Source organism: Primulina tabacum, chromosome 8, assembly GCF_025594145.1.
Source record: "Primulina tabacum isolate GXHZ01 chromosome 8, ASM2559414v2, whole genome shotgun sequence".
Classification (NCBI taxonomy): domain Eukaryota; kingdom Viridiplantae; phylum Streptophyta; class Magnoliopsida; order Lamiales; family Gesneriaceae; genus Primulina; species Primulina tabacum.
Window position 1 is genome coordinate 11,660,994 of NC_134557.1, and position 18,008 is coordinate 11,679,001.

Here is an 18,008-nt window from a genome sequence, read left to right on the forward strand (position 1 = left end):
CAATTTTTTCCAAATAATTTTAACTTTTTAGGGTAATATAGTAGGCATTAATCCACATAAAAGGAAGAAGGTTTTAAATCAGGTTGGTATGAGTTGATTATTATCTTTTAATTGACTTTTAATCCACCATGAATGTTTTCTTGGAGAGTTTTCATAAATGAGGATATTATCCCAAGTCTTAATATAATCATGATAATTATACATATTTGACATAACTTGAAAAGTGTTTAGCTGTTGAGCTTGTCCTAAAGGCAAACCCCAATTGATAGTCGGTATTACTTTTCAAATAATCATGTTAGAAAATGCATAACCTCTAGCTCGATCCATGTGTTGAATTTCAACAGATCCAGTTTCAACTAAAATTGCTTCAAAGTAATCTCTTATTTTTCTTCCATAAATTGGTAGTAAATCTTTATTTAAATAGCTTTGAGTTATACGAATCGGTGATTGATCTTTTAGATCATTATCGACAGGACAACAATTTATGTATCCTAAAAGTATATATCGATATTTAAGTTCTTCTTTAGAATCCTTAATACAATATTGCATTATGATAGTATTGGATATCATATGCAGTATTGGAGTCTATAAATTCCGTAATAGGATCAAATTTATCCTCTGTTAAAGGAATATTATCCTTTCTGTATTAACTCTTTTATTAGTCATTGGTTTATTCAGAGCCTTTTCCCCATTGATTGTCTTTTTAAGACTTTCTTCCAGGCTGGATCCCTGTAAAAATTTTCTGGTTAGAAAATCTGGTAAAAAATTATATTTTCCAGATATATATATATATATATATATATAATATCGAAATCAAAACATGCTAATATAGCTTGTCATCTAGCAAAAATGTGTTTGTTTATATTTTTTAAAAAAATATCTTTTGCTGATTTGCAATCAACTCGTAATAAAATTTTTATTAAAAGATCACTTTTAAATTTAGTGATACATTTAACAATATAAATAATTTTTTTTTTAAATTGTGAAATAATTCTTTTGAGTATTATTCCATATTCCTGATGTATATCTAACAAAAATCTCTTTAGATTCATATTCATTTTTTGTTTTAAAATTCCTCCATATCCAATTTCAGATGCGTCTGTTTCAACTATTTTAAATGCTTCAGGATTACCAATAGCTAAACAAGAAAGTTCTTTAACTCTTTCTTTTATTTTTTTATATTGCTAAAGTAATAACTATTAGTCCATAATTGAGGAATTTTTCTTCAACATTTGAAATAATAATTTACAGTATTGAGCAAGATCTTTATAAAAATCTTCTACATAATTAAGACTGTCAAAAAATCTTTGTAATTGATTTAAGTCAGTGATTTTATCAAGAAATTTATCAGCAAAACACAATTGCTCTCTATTAGAATCATTATTCTATTTTCAATATAATGGCCTAAGAATTTTATCTTAGTTTGAAATTTTTTTACCTTTTTATTGTTGACTGTTAAACCTGCTATTTTAGTGGCTTGAATAAATATATTAAAATGTTTGAAATGTTGATATATATTGTCAGAATAAATAAGAACATCATCTATATAAATTATGATATAATCTATATATGGATTATAGATTCCATCCATAATATTTTAAAACTCAATTGGAGCATTTTTTATTCCAAATGACAAAAAATTCCATTCATAATGACCAAATGGATTTATAAAAGCTGTTTTATATTTATCTTCTTTTTTTAGAAGAATTTGATAAAAACCTGATTTTAAATCAAATGATGAAAATATTTTTCCTTTAAATAATCTGTTTAATAAATCTTTTTTATTTGGATAATGGATGTTTAATCCATTTTAATGTCTTATTAAGTGATTTATATAAAAAAACAACAACAACAACAAGTCTAGAAGCCCATTTTTCTAATTCAGCTACATTTTCTACATAAAATGATGGGCAACTCCAAGGACTATTACTTGGTCTAATTAATTATTTTTTAAGAAGGATATCTATCTCTTCTTTACAATATTTTAAAAGTCTAGGTCTCATTGCAATTGGTCTTATTTTGGTAGGAATTTTATCATCAGTAAAATCATCGGTATAAAAAAGACTTACTTGATGCTTTTTCAAATTTCAAAATGCATTAGGAACATCTGCACGTATATCTTTAGATATGTATTCTGAAATAATTTTTAATTTTTCTTGAATTTTATCAGAATTAATTTTTTCTCTGATATTTTTAAAAAGAATTTCATCTTTTAATGAAATAACAAAGTTTTCTTTGTTATTAACTATCTCTGGTAAAATACTGATAGATTTTGACACTTGTATTATTGTGAATAGGAAAAACAAATCATTTTATTTAATATTAGTATATAAACCTTTTTCACTATTTTTATTAATAGAAAACAACATTTGAAAAAAAAGTTTTCCTAATATAACAGGGGTAAAAATATTTTTAATGAGAATAAAAGTAGTGTTTAAACAAACTCCTGATTTACATCTTGCCACATCCGACAATTTGTAATTAACTATAAGTGGTTGCTTATTAGCAGCTGTTATGAATTGAGTATTTTATTAATAATATTTAGAAGGAACAATTCCTTCAATGATGCTAATTTACATTAGCTCATGTACAAATAAGTGCTTCTTTAGTAAATGTAAATTTTTTTATTAGTAATAATTTTTACTTTTGAGTACTATTTTTGAAAAATATATTGATCAATTTTATCGATCCATATTTTTTGATTTATTTCATTTTCTTCTTTTGATAAAATATCTTTTTCATTTTCTTATTCATAAGAAGGAGAATTTTTTTCCCAAATATGATTATTATTAATGCTAAGAGTACTTAATCTTTCTTTTAAAAAATGTATTTCAGATTTTATCTGATCTATTTCTCTTTTTAATTCAAAAATAGTAGGTTCTCTTTCATTTTGTTTTGCTTTTTCTAATATTTTATTATAAGAATATAATTTGTGTTCTTGTACTGTGTTTTGTACAAGTTTAGTAGGCTTTTGATTTGCCATATTTAAATAATGCTCTATTGATTTTTTTTCCTATAAGATCTTTTATTTGATCTATAAGATCTAAAATAAAATTTTTTTCATTTCATATAACATTTATTTCTAATCCCATAAAATTTATGAGACATGTGTCACAATCACAATCTGGATCACAAAATTTTGTTTCTGATATTTTTGATTCACTTTTAAAATCACTATTAGATTCTTCATATATTTCTTCATCTATAATATTGATATAAAATACTTTTTGGTTTAAATTTTCTTCTTCATTAAAAAAATATTTATTAATGATTCTTTTAAATTAATATATATATTAAGATTATTTATCCAAAAGTTTTGGTGATCGACAAAATCAAGATAACACTTCACTATTCCAGGAAACAACTGCATATCTTATGTGTAACAGATATCAGTTCAACCGCCCAGCCTAGCAATCGAACTACTTCACTACCGGCTATAACAAAAAGAGTTTAACCGCTTAAACAAAAGATATACTAAAGAAGTCTGACCGCTGATAATTCAACCTCTTAAAGTAAAAGAAGATGAACTTCTCAACTGGATGATTCGAAGACATCATTAAAGAGGGTTATTTATTACCTACTTAATGAAAGACATTCTCTGACCAGTTCAAGACATTCAATAGTTTGCACCGCTTCAAAGTTAATTTGTCCCTACATCAGTCCCGAGAATGATCTGCATTTATATCAATATCTCATAAAGGAAAGATCATTTATCTTACAAAGATCTGAGAATAAAAGCAATTGCCATAAACGGTAACTCTGCAACAACTCTTCAAAGAACGAGACTCAAGGAAATATCAGCAAAGAGAACATTAAATGCAGTTGCAGCTGATAGTGACACATCTTCTCTCTGTTACAAGTTAACGTTACTCAATCCTTTCGACTGTTGGAATGATCGCCTAGATTAACTGAGAAGGAAGTGTGAAAGAACACACGCGATACATTATAAAATTCACAACAGTGAAATCATCACAAGCTTGCATACTTCAAAGATTCAGAGCGCACTCAAAAGTCTACACGCTTCATCGCCCATAAGCACACACTGAACAAAAATATATCTGATCATTCAAGGATCATCTTCGTGCTACCAAAATTAATTTGTTTACTTATATCAGTAACCTTTCGGTTATTTGTTTAAGTTGTTGTGTCTGGTGAACCGAGTGTTCTTAAAATCCAAAATTGTAAAGCGAACACTAAGATTTCCAAAACAGGCAGTGTGATAAGTCCTGATTGGAGTGAGCTGTTGCAAAGAGTTTTTGTAATTCCAAAGTCTTTTATTGGAATTCCTTCCTAAAGAGGAAGAAAGGGTGACATAGGAGTTTTCATCTCCAAATATCCATAAAAACCTTGTGTTTTTACTTCCCGCAAGCACTTACTTTTCATTATATTTGTTGATACATTTGCCAACAAGTTTTAAGCTATCATTAGAAATCTTGAACCATTTTTCTGCACTTTACAGTGATTCATATTTCTAACAAGTTTGAGAAGAATTTTCAACCGCTTCAAAACGGTTGAAAACCAGTTTTAGAAAGCAAAATTTGAAAGTGCTCATTCACCCCCCCTCTCTAAACTCTTTCCTGATCCCAACAAGTCGTATTAGAGCAGGATCTTCTCAAACATCGATACCAAAAAAAATACTCATGGCATCTTTCAACAGAATCCCTATGTTTTCAAAGGAAGATTATGATGATTGGAAAAATTCGTATGCAGGCTCATCTAGCAGCCCAAGATGAAGATATGTGGTAAGCCATCATTGACGGGCCAATGAAGATCTTAAAAGTAAATACAGCTGCAATTACCACTAAATGTGCTCCCCAAATGGTGTAAAAACACCGTTCTGAATGGACAGCTGAGGACTAGAAGAAGGAAAATTTCGATAACGTAGCAAAAGATATTCTTTATAAGACCTTGGACAAAAATATATTTGCCAAAATCAATACCTGCACTACAACAAAGGAAATCTGGGAAAAACTCACAAAACTGTGTGAGAGCAACGATTAGACTAAAGAAAATAAGTTGATTGTTACTATCAAGAAGTTCGATAATGCAAAGATGAAGCCGGGAGAAACTCTTGCGGAATTTGACGAAAGGTTCAGCAGTATTATCATCGAACTCATTTCCTTGGGACAAGAATATTCCAATCGAGAAATTGCCCTGAAGGTCATGTGAGCTCTTCCCATAGAATGGGACGTAAAAATTATAACAATGCGAGAGTCTAAGGATCTGAATAAACTGGAACTCCATGATCTTTTCGCTGATCTTAAAGCATATGAGTCCGAACTTGGGATACTAACTGAAGAGAAACCATCCACCTCCCAACAAACAAAGGCCTTGGCAGCTACCACGGGAACTCTTCCGGTCGAAAAGTCAACAAGTAAGAAAGCGGCTGAGCAACTAAGCAATGAAGCCATGTCCCTATTTGTTAAAAAGTTCGGTAAATTCACGCGTAAGAATCAATCTCAGACTAATAAAACTTACTTCAAAAAGGATCATACTGATGATGGTCAAACTTGCTTTAACTGTGGGAAAAAAGGGGCATTTTATTGCAGAATGCAACATGCCAAGAAAGGATGAAAAGAGACCGCTTAATAGGAGACGGTCTAAACACGATAAAAAGTTAACCAAAAAGAAGAGTCAACGAGTTCTAGTAGCAGAAAAGGAAAAAGCAAATGGGCTGACTCAGATTCAGAAAAATCCATCTCTGAAGAATCTACAAGTGAAAGTGAAGATGAGACGGTAAAATGTCTCATGGCTGATGAAGATTCAGAACTCTCGGATGAAATTGTATTTAACTTTGACTCTATTGAATTCACTCGAGAAGATCTGGTCACAGCACTACACGACATGGTAAATGATTTTAAAGGACTATCGCAAAAATTCAATGAAGCCAAAGCAGAAAAACAAGACTTAAAAAATAAGTTGACTCTCTCTAGCTGCTCGCAGCAAAAGGAGGTCAACGGTTTGAAAGTGAAGTTAAGTCTGCTAGCTGCTGAGAATGATGATTTGCGTAGACTGTTCCATGTTACGTTAAAAGAGAACAAATGGTTGATAAATATAATCAACTCATGGAACAAGTCCTCTGCCTCACTTAATAAGATGTAAAAACCAGCGGGAGAAAACAGGTACTTTTGGTAGAAAACATGTGTTATAACCTGATTAGCATTAGCCAACTATTTGACAACGGTTACCCCGTTGAATTTCACAAACATATATGCACTGTTAAAACTAGTTCCAGGTAACTCGGTGCTAACCGGTCATAGAGAGAAAAATACATATAAGGTAACAAATGGAATGATGACTGTCTAAAGGTGCCCACTTGCTTCATTGCCTTAAATGGTAAATAAAAATTGGCTCTGGCATAAACGACTTAATCATCTTAATATCAAATCCATTGCTACCATTAGCAAGCTTAAACTGGTATCTGGATTGCCTAACATTGATTTTTCCAAAGATTTTTTTGTAACGATCATGGGCCATTAGGCTAAACCAACATGGGCCTCGACCCATACCCATGCACCACTACTGATCATGGGTCGTTAGGATGGTCCAGCCATGCACCGTCACCCATAGAATATCCCACCCCTGGAAAGTGGTTTTTCTTTCGTCTTCCCCAACACTTGAAGCCAGGACCTCCAGGCATAAGTACCTAGAGTTCAAGTGTTGGGAAAGGCGAAAGAAACCACTTTCCAGAGGTGAGATATTCTATGAGTGACGGTGCATGGGCATGGGCCGAGGCCCATGCTGGACCATCTTAACGACCCATGATCAGTAGTGGTGCATGGGTATGGGCCGAGGCCTATGTTGATTCAGCCTAATGATCCATGATCGTTACAAAAAAAAGGCGAATCTGCAATGCTTGTCAGCTAAGTAAACAAGTTCGCTCAACTTTCAAGAACAAAGGAAAAAACTCATCAGTTAGATGCTTGGAACTTCTTCACATGGACTTGTTTGGACCTATACTGGTAATGAACTTAGAGGGAAATAAATATACCCTTGTGGTAATTGATAACTTCTCCAGATTCACTTGGATAATATTTTTAAGCTCCAAAGATCAAACCCCGGTTCAACTAATCAAGCTCCTTAAAAGACTTCCAAATGAGAAAACTACAGCAGTAGACAGAATCAGAAGTGACAGAGGAACTGAATTTCTGAACCAATTCCTATATCTTATCTCGAAGATCCATGGCATAAAGCATGAGCTGTCAGCTGCTAGATCACCTCAACAGAATGGAGTAGCTGAAAGAAGGAACCGCACACTGAAGGAAGCAGCTAGGACCATTCTGACAGAATCCAGTATCTCACAACGGTTTTGGGCGGGGGCTATCAATACAACCTGTTATACTCAGAACCGGTCTATGATCAATAAAAATCATGAAAAGACTCCATATGAAATCTGGACCGACAAGCAGCCAGAAGTTGGATACTTCCGCATCTTCGGTTGTAAGTGTTTAATTCATAATAAAGGCAAGACACACCTAACCGCATTTGATGTAAAATCCGATAATGGTGTCTTCTTGGGATACTCAGCAGTGAGCAAAGCATATAGAGTTTATAATCAAAGAACTCTCACTGTTGAAAAATCCATACATATTGTATTCAATGAATCATTCATATGTCACGACAATAGTAACAGCCGCATTCATGATCTAATCAATAAGCTTGATGCTACTAACTTCGAACCAAGCAGTGATGACGAAATAAATTCGAGAGAAACAGGTGAACACATCTCGGAGCAAAGTCCAACCGCTCAAGAACAGACTCGTCAGACAAACGAACTAGAGAACAATCATCAACCTGAGATTGGTCAGATAGAAAAAGAGTCGCTGGAACAATAAAATAACATCACACAACCAACCGAGCCAGATCCATATGGACCATGTCTCCAGTGGAAAAAGGACCATCCACTTGAGCTGGTCATCGGTAACCCTATTGCTCCTTTTAGAACTAGAAATCAAATGATTAATGAATTTATGCATGCTGCGTTTGTCTCCCAGTTATAAACTAAGAATATTGGTGATGCACTGCATGATATCAACTTGATAGAGGCTATGCAGGAGGAACTTAATCAATTTGAAAGAAGCAAAGTTTGGCATCTAGTTTCTCGTCCTGATAATATGCACGTTATTGGTACTAGATGAGTGTTTTGAAACAAAATGGATGAAAATGGTATCAGAAATAAGGCCAGACTAGTAGCTCAAGGATATAGGCAGGAGGAAGGAATAGATTTTGATGAATCTTTTGCCCCTGTAGCTAGGCTAGAAGAAATTAGAATCTTTCTGGCCTTTGTAGCATTTAAGGATTTTAAGGTATATCAGATGGATGTTAAATCTGCATTTCTAAATGATTTGCTAAATGAAGAAGTTTATGTAGAGCAACCACATGGCTTTGTTAATTACGTTCATCCTGATTATCTTTACAAATTAGATAAAGCCATGTATGGACTAAAACAACCCCCTAGAGCATGGTATGACACGTTAACTAAATTCTTGCTTGAACGTGGCTTCTAAACTGGAACAGTTGACAAAACTTTGTTTAAATTTTCAAAATATGGTAACTCGTTATTTGTGCAAATATACGTGGACGATATTACATTCGGATCACCTAATCCTAAATTATGCGAGAGATTCTTTAAGATAATGCAGGAGCAGTTTGAAATGAGCATGATGGAGAGATGAACTTCTTTCTAGGGCTGCAAGTCAAGCAGTAAAAGGATGACATCTTCATTAACCAAGCTACATACACGAGAGATATGCTGAAAAAGTTTGGAATGGAGAATTGCTCCCTAGCCATTACCCCAATGAGCTCATCAATAACTGGACAAAGATGAAGGGGGAATCTCTGTGGACACAAAAATGTACAGAGGATTAATTGGTTCACTATTGTATCTAACCGCCAGTCGTCCAGATATAATGTTTGATGTTTGTCTATGCTCTCGATTTCAATCTAATCCAATGCAATCTCATTTCAATGCCGTTAAAAGAATCCTTAAATATCTTAAGGGTACTATTAATGTGGGTCTTTGGTACCCCAAATATTCAAGTTTTCATCTTGTAGGATATTCAGACGCAGACTATGCCGGTTGCAAAATTGACAGGAAAAGTACTAGCGGTTCATATCAGTTTTTGAGTGATAGACTAATATCGTGGTTTATCAAGAAACAGACATCTATTGCCACATCAATCGCTGATGAGGAGTACCTTGCGACTGGAAGCTGCTGCGCACAGATGTTGTGGATAAAACAACATCTCAAAGATTATGGAATTCAAGCCATTGAATCTCCCATCTTCTGTGACAACACACGTACAATCGCAATCATGTACCTCTCGAACAAATCATATTGACATCAGACACCATTTTATCCGAGAACATGTCATGAAGAAAGAGATTCGGCTTGAATATGTGCATACTGATCAACAAGCGGCTGATATTTTCACAAAACTGTTACCAGAGGCTAAGTTTTCTTATTTTCGAAATACGCTTGGTTTAATCGATTTATCATAGTCATTTGTTTAACATTCTTAGTTGATTGAATTATCACTAAGTTTGTTATGCAGGAAATAAAGAAATAGACAGACGAGGAGCGGTAAAAACATAATAAAATTTCATTAATTAAGGCGGGCCCTTACAGCAGCAATTTTTTTCTCACTGCACCTCTCCAGAAGGCCAACCAAGTGGTCAGCCCTCCGACAAAGGTGCACATAAATTCCTCTGAGAAGGCAATCCTTCTCAGAGCCCTCTGCTCCTTCAGACGCATGAGGAGGTAGACACCTTCATCAGAGAAGATGTATTTGGCATCATCGACGCGAACGTGCCGCTGATACTTCTTCAGTGTTGCCTACCCCTTTGGGAGTAGCAACAAGCCTTCCCCCGAGAGAGGACTAAAGTTCTTGGACTTTCATCCAGGATGACAGCGTCTTCTTCAAGACTCTGTCCTCCAGCTCAGCCTTCCGTGCCGTGATTATCTTTTGCATGAACTCCTCAGCGAGATCCGGCTCACTTGAACTACTTACAGTATTCATTTTCTCTTATCTTGCTCTGCACTTTAAAATGATTTTGTGACTAACCCCTCTGCTTGTATTTATAGATAAGAACCATACAAAAAGTCACCATCGTAATTACTGTCAGGAGGATATGAAGAGTTCTCTGCAAATCGACCGTCGTTTCATTACCCGAGGATAAGTTTACTTAATGCATTTGCTTAGGGGGAATACTGGTTTAGTCAATAAATTAATATGACTCAATGACCTCCTCTCTAATCATATTAAACGGTTCATTTCTTCATATTGGGCACGTTTTGTTTTCCACGTCATTTCGTAAAAATTACGCAACTTTGCATCTGCCCTATTTTGATGTGACAGATACTTTCTCAAAATTCAAATTTAATCATTTTACCGACGTCTAAATTTTTTTCAAAATTTTCCCTCCACTAACAGTCCTCCACGTGGACTAACTTGTGATTCTTCGAACCGGACATTCATACACAAATTCAGTATCATTCTTATCTTTATTTTGCTGCAATCATATGCAATTCCTCTGAAATATTATCTAAGATTATCTTCTAGGTGTGTATTTTGATATTTCCGCATCAAATGGCTGCATCAATTGTTCAAAATACAATTGCCATCAACTCCGCATCAGTATTTGCCATGACCAACAAGCCAATGAAAGCCATGTTTCGTCTCCTTGAATCTTCTGGGCTTCGTTCATTTATTAGAAGCAGTGAGAAGTATTCTGAGAATCTAGTGAAGGAATTCTTCGATTCATCATACATGGAAAACAGAGAAATTATTTGTGTTGTTCAAGGGAAAAATCTTCATTTCACCCAGAAAATGTTTGCTGATTTGTTTAAACTACCAGCAGCTGGAATCACCGACTTCACTACACTTCTTGCGGGCAATATTGAGCTTTGGAGAAGCAATTTCTCCATCACTGAATCTCCAATTTCTTCTCCAACCTGTCAAAAACGCGATCTGAAGATCGAATTCAGATTACTAGCTGATATCATGGCAAAAGGGTCCTTGCCTAGGCTGGTGCATATGACAAGATAAGTTTTGAAAAATTCCTTTTCATGGCCACCATCTCATCAAATCTGAAGGTCAACTGGTCCGACATTCTATTCAAAATATTGGTGGCTATGATTATGAAGGAAAACCAATCTCAAGGATTTGCGGTTCAAATATGTTATGTGCTAATTGACACTGGAGTCCAACCGGTGGAAATGACTGAAGTTGGAAAGACCAAGCTATTCAACCTGGCCAATAGTTGAAAACTTTATCAAGAAAAATCGACCAACCGATGAGGAAATAGTCTCTATCAAAACAGAGACTGGGGTTGAATTTGTAAAACAAAAGAAGACTGAGTCAACTCCCAAAGGAACAAAGAGAAAGCTGGTCCTAAAATCTAGCTCTGATGATGAATCTAGGGACGATGTCCCTGTCTCTCAAGTTTTCAAGAAGAAACGGTCCTGAGAAGCCCAAAACAACGAAGATCAAGTTGATTAAGCATCTTTCGGTGCCACTGGTCCCTCCCCCAATCCCTGCACTCCCTGCAACAAAGCTCAAAGGTATTCAAATTGCTGAACTAGAAATTGAATCTTCTTATTCAGGAGTACCTATCATTCTTTCAACAGACAAGAGAAAAAAAGTCATGATAGAAGAACCACCAAAAACCAACTCAGTCCATACCGCCATAGTTCTTACCGGTGAACGAGTCAATGAGACCGTTCAGAAGAAGATGGAGATGTTTGATCAATGGGTTCAATTTCGAACCGTCACAACCTTTGACTCATTGATTCAAATCGGTAAGATCAAAGCTGCTGCCAAGCTTGAAAGTTCCATCTTGAAATGGACAGAAACATCGGATATTCCAACTGCACTGCGTTGACGAGATTTCTTGGAAATTCAGATGAAAGAGAGTATTCTCCGAGCACTTATCCAATTGAGAAGGAACAATTTTGTTCTCACTTGCCCTACTGCGAAGGATGACTAGCTGTTATCTCCCAGCTTGAAATGGACTGCTCTTTCGCTTTCTATGATTGTTGCTCAGATGAGGCAGGACCTTCATCTTCCAGCGGTTGAAGAACATAGTAAGCTTGACTCTAAATTGAACTACATGAAGAACTGAGCTCTCATATGCTCAAAGACCAATCCACAGTTCAGAATCACCCATCTTCATCATCTGGTGAGCTTACTAAACCTTCATCGCCAGAAGTGCCGGTCGAAACCTGCTCTGATGAATAATGAGGACAACCACCTCCCACCAACTGAGATACTCATGCCCGAGGATGCTCCCATTACCGAACAAATCTGCCCCTAGGATGTTTCAGACCCTCTGCTTGCTTCTCACATGATCTCTGAGATTGATACACCAAATCAACAGACTCATGGCAGCCTCTCTGAAGTCCAACCTCTCTCTGTTGATGAGGCCGTGCAATTTTTATCTGACTTTGATAACACCACAACTTACAAAGAGAAATCCTCTTCTCCAAAATCTCTTTCTGTTGCTGTTCTTCATCAAGACGTTCTCCAAGAACCGCTGATATCATCTCCCAAAGATTTAAAGAATGACGAGGTAACCATTACATGATGCAAAGGAAGGAACCAACAATAGACCATCTGCCTCAACTGATGATTTTAACAAAATTATTGAGGATATATCTGCTGACCTAAATGAGCCTCAGTCATCAAAATCTGATGGTAAAGCCTCGTCTTCTCAACTATTCTCTTTCAAGGCCCGATTACTTTCTGATCAGGCTGTATCTAAAGAAGAACACACAGAAGAAGATTGTCAAAAAAAGATTTTGACCAGACTTGTAAACTTGGATCACTCAATTATTGCTCTTAACCACAATCAGTTTTAATCTAAAAAAGGCTTTTAATTCGATGAAGTCTGATATCTGCAAAGACTTTTCTGGCAAGAATACAAGTATCTCCCTCCGGCAAACCAAGCATAATTCTTCACATCTCAACACGTGCTTTGAGCTCTCAGGACAAATAAATCGTCTTCAAGCACATGTTGATCAACTCATTAATGCCCAAGGAGCCCAGCTTGCAGAAATTATGGAATTCCTTGTTCATGGTGATGTCAAAAAAGGGGGAAAGAGAGCGACAAAGAGTCATTGAGCAAGCAGAGATATCAGTTATGAAAGACCTGGAAGAAAGGGCCAAAGCTGAACGAGCATGTCAAAATTAGTGTTTATATCTTGTAGTTGTTCAGTTGTTAATTTTGCTTTAGAGATTGTAATTTCATTTACTCAATGAAATGAAATATTTTCTCTTGACATGTCCATTATTTTTAGCCTGCTATAATTATATGTAAAACATTGTATAGCCTTGCAGCTGGGTTTTTTCATCACCAAAAAGAGGGAAATTGTTAAGAAATTATTATTACCCAAAAGTTTTGGTGATCGACAAAATCAAGATAGCACTTCACTATTTCAGGAAACAGCTGCATATCTCATGTGTAATAGGTATCAATTCAACCGACTAGCCTAGCTACCGGACTGCTTCACTATCGGCTACAACAAAAAGAGTTTAACCGCTTAAGCAAAGGATATACTTAAGAAGTCTGACTGCTTGAAGAGGGCTATTTATTACCTACTTAATGAAAGACATTTTCTGACCAGTTCAAGACATTCAATAGTTTGCACCGCTTCAAAGTTAAATTGTCCCTACATCAGTCCCGAGAATGATCTACATTTATATCACTATCCCAAAAAGAAAAGATCATTTATCTTAGAAAGGTCTGAGGATAAAAGCATTTACCATAAACGGTAACTCTGGAACAAATCTTCAAACAACGGGACTCAAGGCAATATCAGCAAAGAGAACATTTAATGCATATATGAAGAACATTAAATGCAGTTGCAGCTGATAGTGACACATCTTCTCTCTGTTACAAGTTAACGTTACTCAATCTTTTCGGCCGTTGGAATGATCGTCTATATTAACAGAAAAGGAAGTGTGCAAGAATACACACGATACATTATAAAACTCACAACAGTGAAATCATCACAAGCTTGCATACTTCAAAGATTTAGAGAGCACTCAAAACTCTACACAATTCATCGCTCATAAGTACGAACTGAACAAAAAGATATCTAATCATTCAAGGATTATCTTTGTAGGACCGAGTGCTTACCGCTTTACCAAAAGCTATAGCTGGTGGTAATGGTGCAACTCAAATATTTTAAGGCGCACAACAGCTCAAGCACCACGGTTCGATCGCTCTACCAAGCAAGGACAATTATTGCACCCAACAATCTCCCTCCCAATAATTGCACTCCTCGCAATCAATGGGAATCGAACCCGTGACCTTGGCTCTGATACCAATTGTAGGACCGAGTGCTTACCGCTTTAACAAAAGCTATAGCTGGTGGTAATGGTGCAACTCAAATCTTTTAAACCGCACAGCAGCTCAAGCACCACGGTTTGATCGCTCTACCAAGCAAGGACAATTATTGCACCGAACAATCTTCGTACTACCAAAATCAATTTGTTTACTAATATCAGTAATCTTTCGGCTATTTGTTTAAGTTGTGGTGTCTGGTGAACCGAGTGTTCTTAAAATCCAAAATTGTAAAGTGATCACTAAGAGTTCCAAAACAAGCAGTGTGATAAGTCCTGATTGGAATGGGCTGTTGCAAAGAGTTTTTGTAAAGCCAAAGTTTTTTAGTGGAATCCTTCCTAAAGAGGAAGAAGGGGTGACATAGGAGTTTTCATCTCCGAACATCCATAAAAACCTTGTGTTTTTACTTCCTGCAAGCACTTACTTTTCACTATATTTATTGCTAAGTTTGTCAACAAGTTTTAAGCTATCATTAGAAATCTTGAACAGTTTTTCCGCATTTTACAGTGGTTTATATTTCCAAAAAGTTTGAAAAGAATTTTCAACCGATTCAAAGCGGTTGAAAACAAGTTTTAGAAAGCAAAATTTGAAAGAGTTCATTCACCCCCCTCTAAACTCTTTCCCGATCCCAACATAACACTTATTAGCCTTATGTCCTATTTTTTGACATTTCCAGCATACTGAACTCTATTTTGATTGTTATTTTTTATAGTATGTTTAGACATTTTCTTGAAATATTTTTTAGATTTATTTTTATTTTTAGAATAATTTTTTCTTCTAAAAAACGATTTTTATTCTTATTTCTTTTAGGATATTTTATTGGTTGAAAACCTATTTGTTCACAAAAGTCATCTATAATATTTCTATTTTCTTCTTTTTGTATATCAAGTTGTCTTTTTAACTTGATGTCATCAGCAAAAGTTATTCTTCTGCAGTTATTTCTGCAGATAAATCACCATAAAGTAAGTGAATTCCAATCTATGGAATTTGTTGAAGTTTTATATTTTAATCTGTTTTTAACTGTTTTAGCAAAAAGAACAGGAAGCCCTGAAATACATTTTTTTTCCAAAAATTTGCATTGCACTCATTTCTGGTTAAAACTTTTGTCATAAAAACATCTTTATACCATTTGAATTCAGATAATGTTGGACATCTTAAATTCATTAATTGCTCTTGAGATATATCTAATTGAAGCTCATTAGCTCCAATAAAATTAGATAATATAGTATAAATAAGTGTATTTACAGCATCAAATTCTTCTCTACCAGTAAAATCAATTATGACAGAATTAAGAATTTTATTATTTGCTTCTTTTGAAAGATAAAAATCCCACTAACCTTGAAGTTGGCCAGTAAAATCAGTAATAATGGCTTGGACAATTTGCCTATCATTATTATCTTTTATTTTAGCGGTATAAGATTATATTAACATCTGTTTAATAACAGTTTTTATTTGATGTTCATATTTTCCATCTATATTACATTCAGTAGTGGCTTCTCCATTAAACTGAACGTATTCTTTCTTTTCTTCTATTTGAAGATCAATTGATGTTGTCTTTTTATAAAAATATTTTACGATTGAAACCTTATGCATTTTATTAATTTGCATTTCTTCATTTGAACAATTTTCAAATTTTTCATTTTTAGTTATGACTGAAACAGTACTCTTTGCTTTTTTATTAATATTTTGTAGTCTATCTATTAGACATTCCATAAAATCATCATATTTTTTAGAACTTAAAAGAAAATTTTCTTTTTTGAGATTAGGAGGAGGTTTTATCATTAATGTTTTTGAACATCCTTCACCAAAAGGTTCTTGTTTAGATTTCGATAAAATTTGTTATATTCTGGTGGTTTTATTTCTTAAATAATGTAGAGTAAGATTAGTGAAATTATTTTGTTTTATTACATGGCCAAATTTTCCATTTTCTAATTCTAATTTTATAGGAGCATTATAAATTTCTTTTTTTAACTAGTAAAGTAGTAAATGGAGGATGAATTTCAAAAGATTCTTCTCATGTTCCATGAACACATATTTTATATGTTGATTCAAGAATATTTATAAAACATTTATCTGAAAATCAGGAAATTTTTTATTTCTTTCTGGGAAATATAATTTCTTCATCCGTTTCAAAAAACTAAATTTGATCTATTTTTTCTACCCATTAAGTATATCTTAAAGATTATAACTCTTGTTGTTTTGGTTTTAAATAACTTAAAAACCAATTTTTCTTATTTTGATTTTTAATTTTGCCATTATTAATAACCATAACATTATAACACATATCAGAAAATGTAAGGAAATTAGAAGTTCTATTATTAACAGAATAACTTCTTTGAAATCTAAAATTACTAGATTTAATAAGATCAATCTTATATTCAGGTTGAGAAATGTTTTCATTGGTTTTTTGAATACCAGATATAATTATTTTTCAAAATCAGATATAGAAGAAGTAAAATTTCTACTTTCTTCGGGTAATTTAATAGATATCTTTGAGATGAGAATTTTATTTCAACATCACCATCCACATACTGGATAATACTTTCTAATTTTCTATTTTTCCATTTTTTAGATTTCTGGAATAGTAACTTGATTCAATTGATTGTTTTAGGAATCATAATTTTACTTTTATTAATATCAGTTATAAAGAGAGTAGTTTCTCCTCTTTTAGAACTAATTTAATTTCAATTCTAAAACTAGAAGTGGTTGAATTAATTACTTTATAACAAATTCTGTATAATAGAGCAACATTTTTTGTTTCATCTATCATATCAAAACCCCCAGTCTTTATATTTAAAGTGAGTGATTTTATGATATTTGGATCAGAAAAGAAAATAGGAAAATTAGAGAAACAACTAAAATGTATATGTCTTTCACATAATGAGGACTCTATTATTCCTAATAAGGAATCTTCAAATTTATTATGAATTTCATCTCTAACGATAATTAAGGTTGATGTATTTAAATCTAAACTTGTAAAGAGACTTTAAGTGTACTTGGATCATTTTTAAATGCATAAATTTATATGATTGCTTATGAATATTAACAAGCTTTCATGATAACAAACTAAATGAATCATATCCTCCTCTTAGAGAAATTGATTCTTCTATTGTTTTTATGATATAATTAAATCTAAAATTAATACTATCAGATCTATAGATTTTCATATTAGAAGATGCTGATAATTTCCAATCTTGAATATTTTCCTCAAAATTTTCATAAATAATTAATTATGTATTTTTAGTATTATCACTACTAGAAAATTTCTTTTAGTAAAGGATCTTATTATCTTGTCCATCGTGAATTCGAGTAGATATTGTCAAGGATTTATTCCTATCTTACCCTTCAGATCAAATTTAGATTTTTTCAAATGGATGTTGAAATTATATTTCCCAGAAATAAAAATAAAAATTTCTAATTTTTCAGATAAATCTTTTATAAATATTGTTGAATCAACATATAAAATATGTGTTCATGAAACATGAGAAGAATGTTTTGAAATTCATCCTCCATTTACTACTTTACAAGTTAAAAAAGAAAATAAAGAAATTTTTGCTGCTCCAATAAAATTAGAATTAGAAAATGGAATTTTGACCATATAATACAACAAAATAATTTCACTAATCTACTATACACTATTTAAAAAATAAAACCACCAGAAC

General features: G+C 33.5%; 1 protein-coding gene across 1 annotated transcript; it reads left to right on the forward strand.

Annotated features, from left to right (window-relative positions):
- The first annotated feature begins 8,153 nt into the window (after positions 1-8,153).
- On the forward strand, positions 8,154-9,341 carry LOC142554572 (secreted RxLR effector protein 161-like). Its single transcript, XM_075665234.1, has 2 exons — positions 8,154-8,464; positions 8,897-9,341. The coding sequence occupies exons 1-2, from the start codon at positions 8,154-8,156 to the stop codon at positions 9,339-9,341; spliced, it is 756 nt and encodes a 251-aa protein (XP_075521349.1).
- Positions 9,342-18,008: the final 8,667 nt, after the last annotated feature.

Excerpts from the sequence above, each read along its gene's own strand:
- LOC142554572 (XM_075665234.1), top strand. The coding sequence starts at position 8,154 with ATGGATGAAAATGGTATCAGAAATAAGGCCAGACTAGTAGCTCAAGGA. Across the intron at positions 8,465-8,896 it reads AAACAACCCCCTAGAGCATG|TCGTCCAGATATAATGTTTG; the intron begins GTATGACACGTT and ends TCTAACCGCCAG.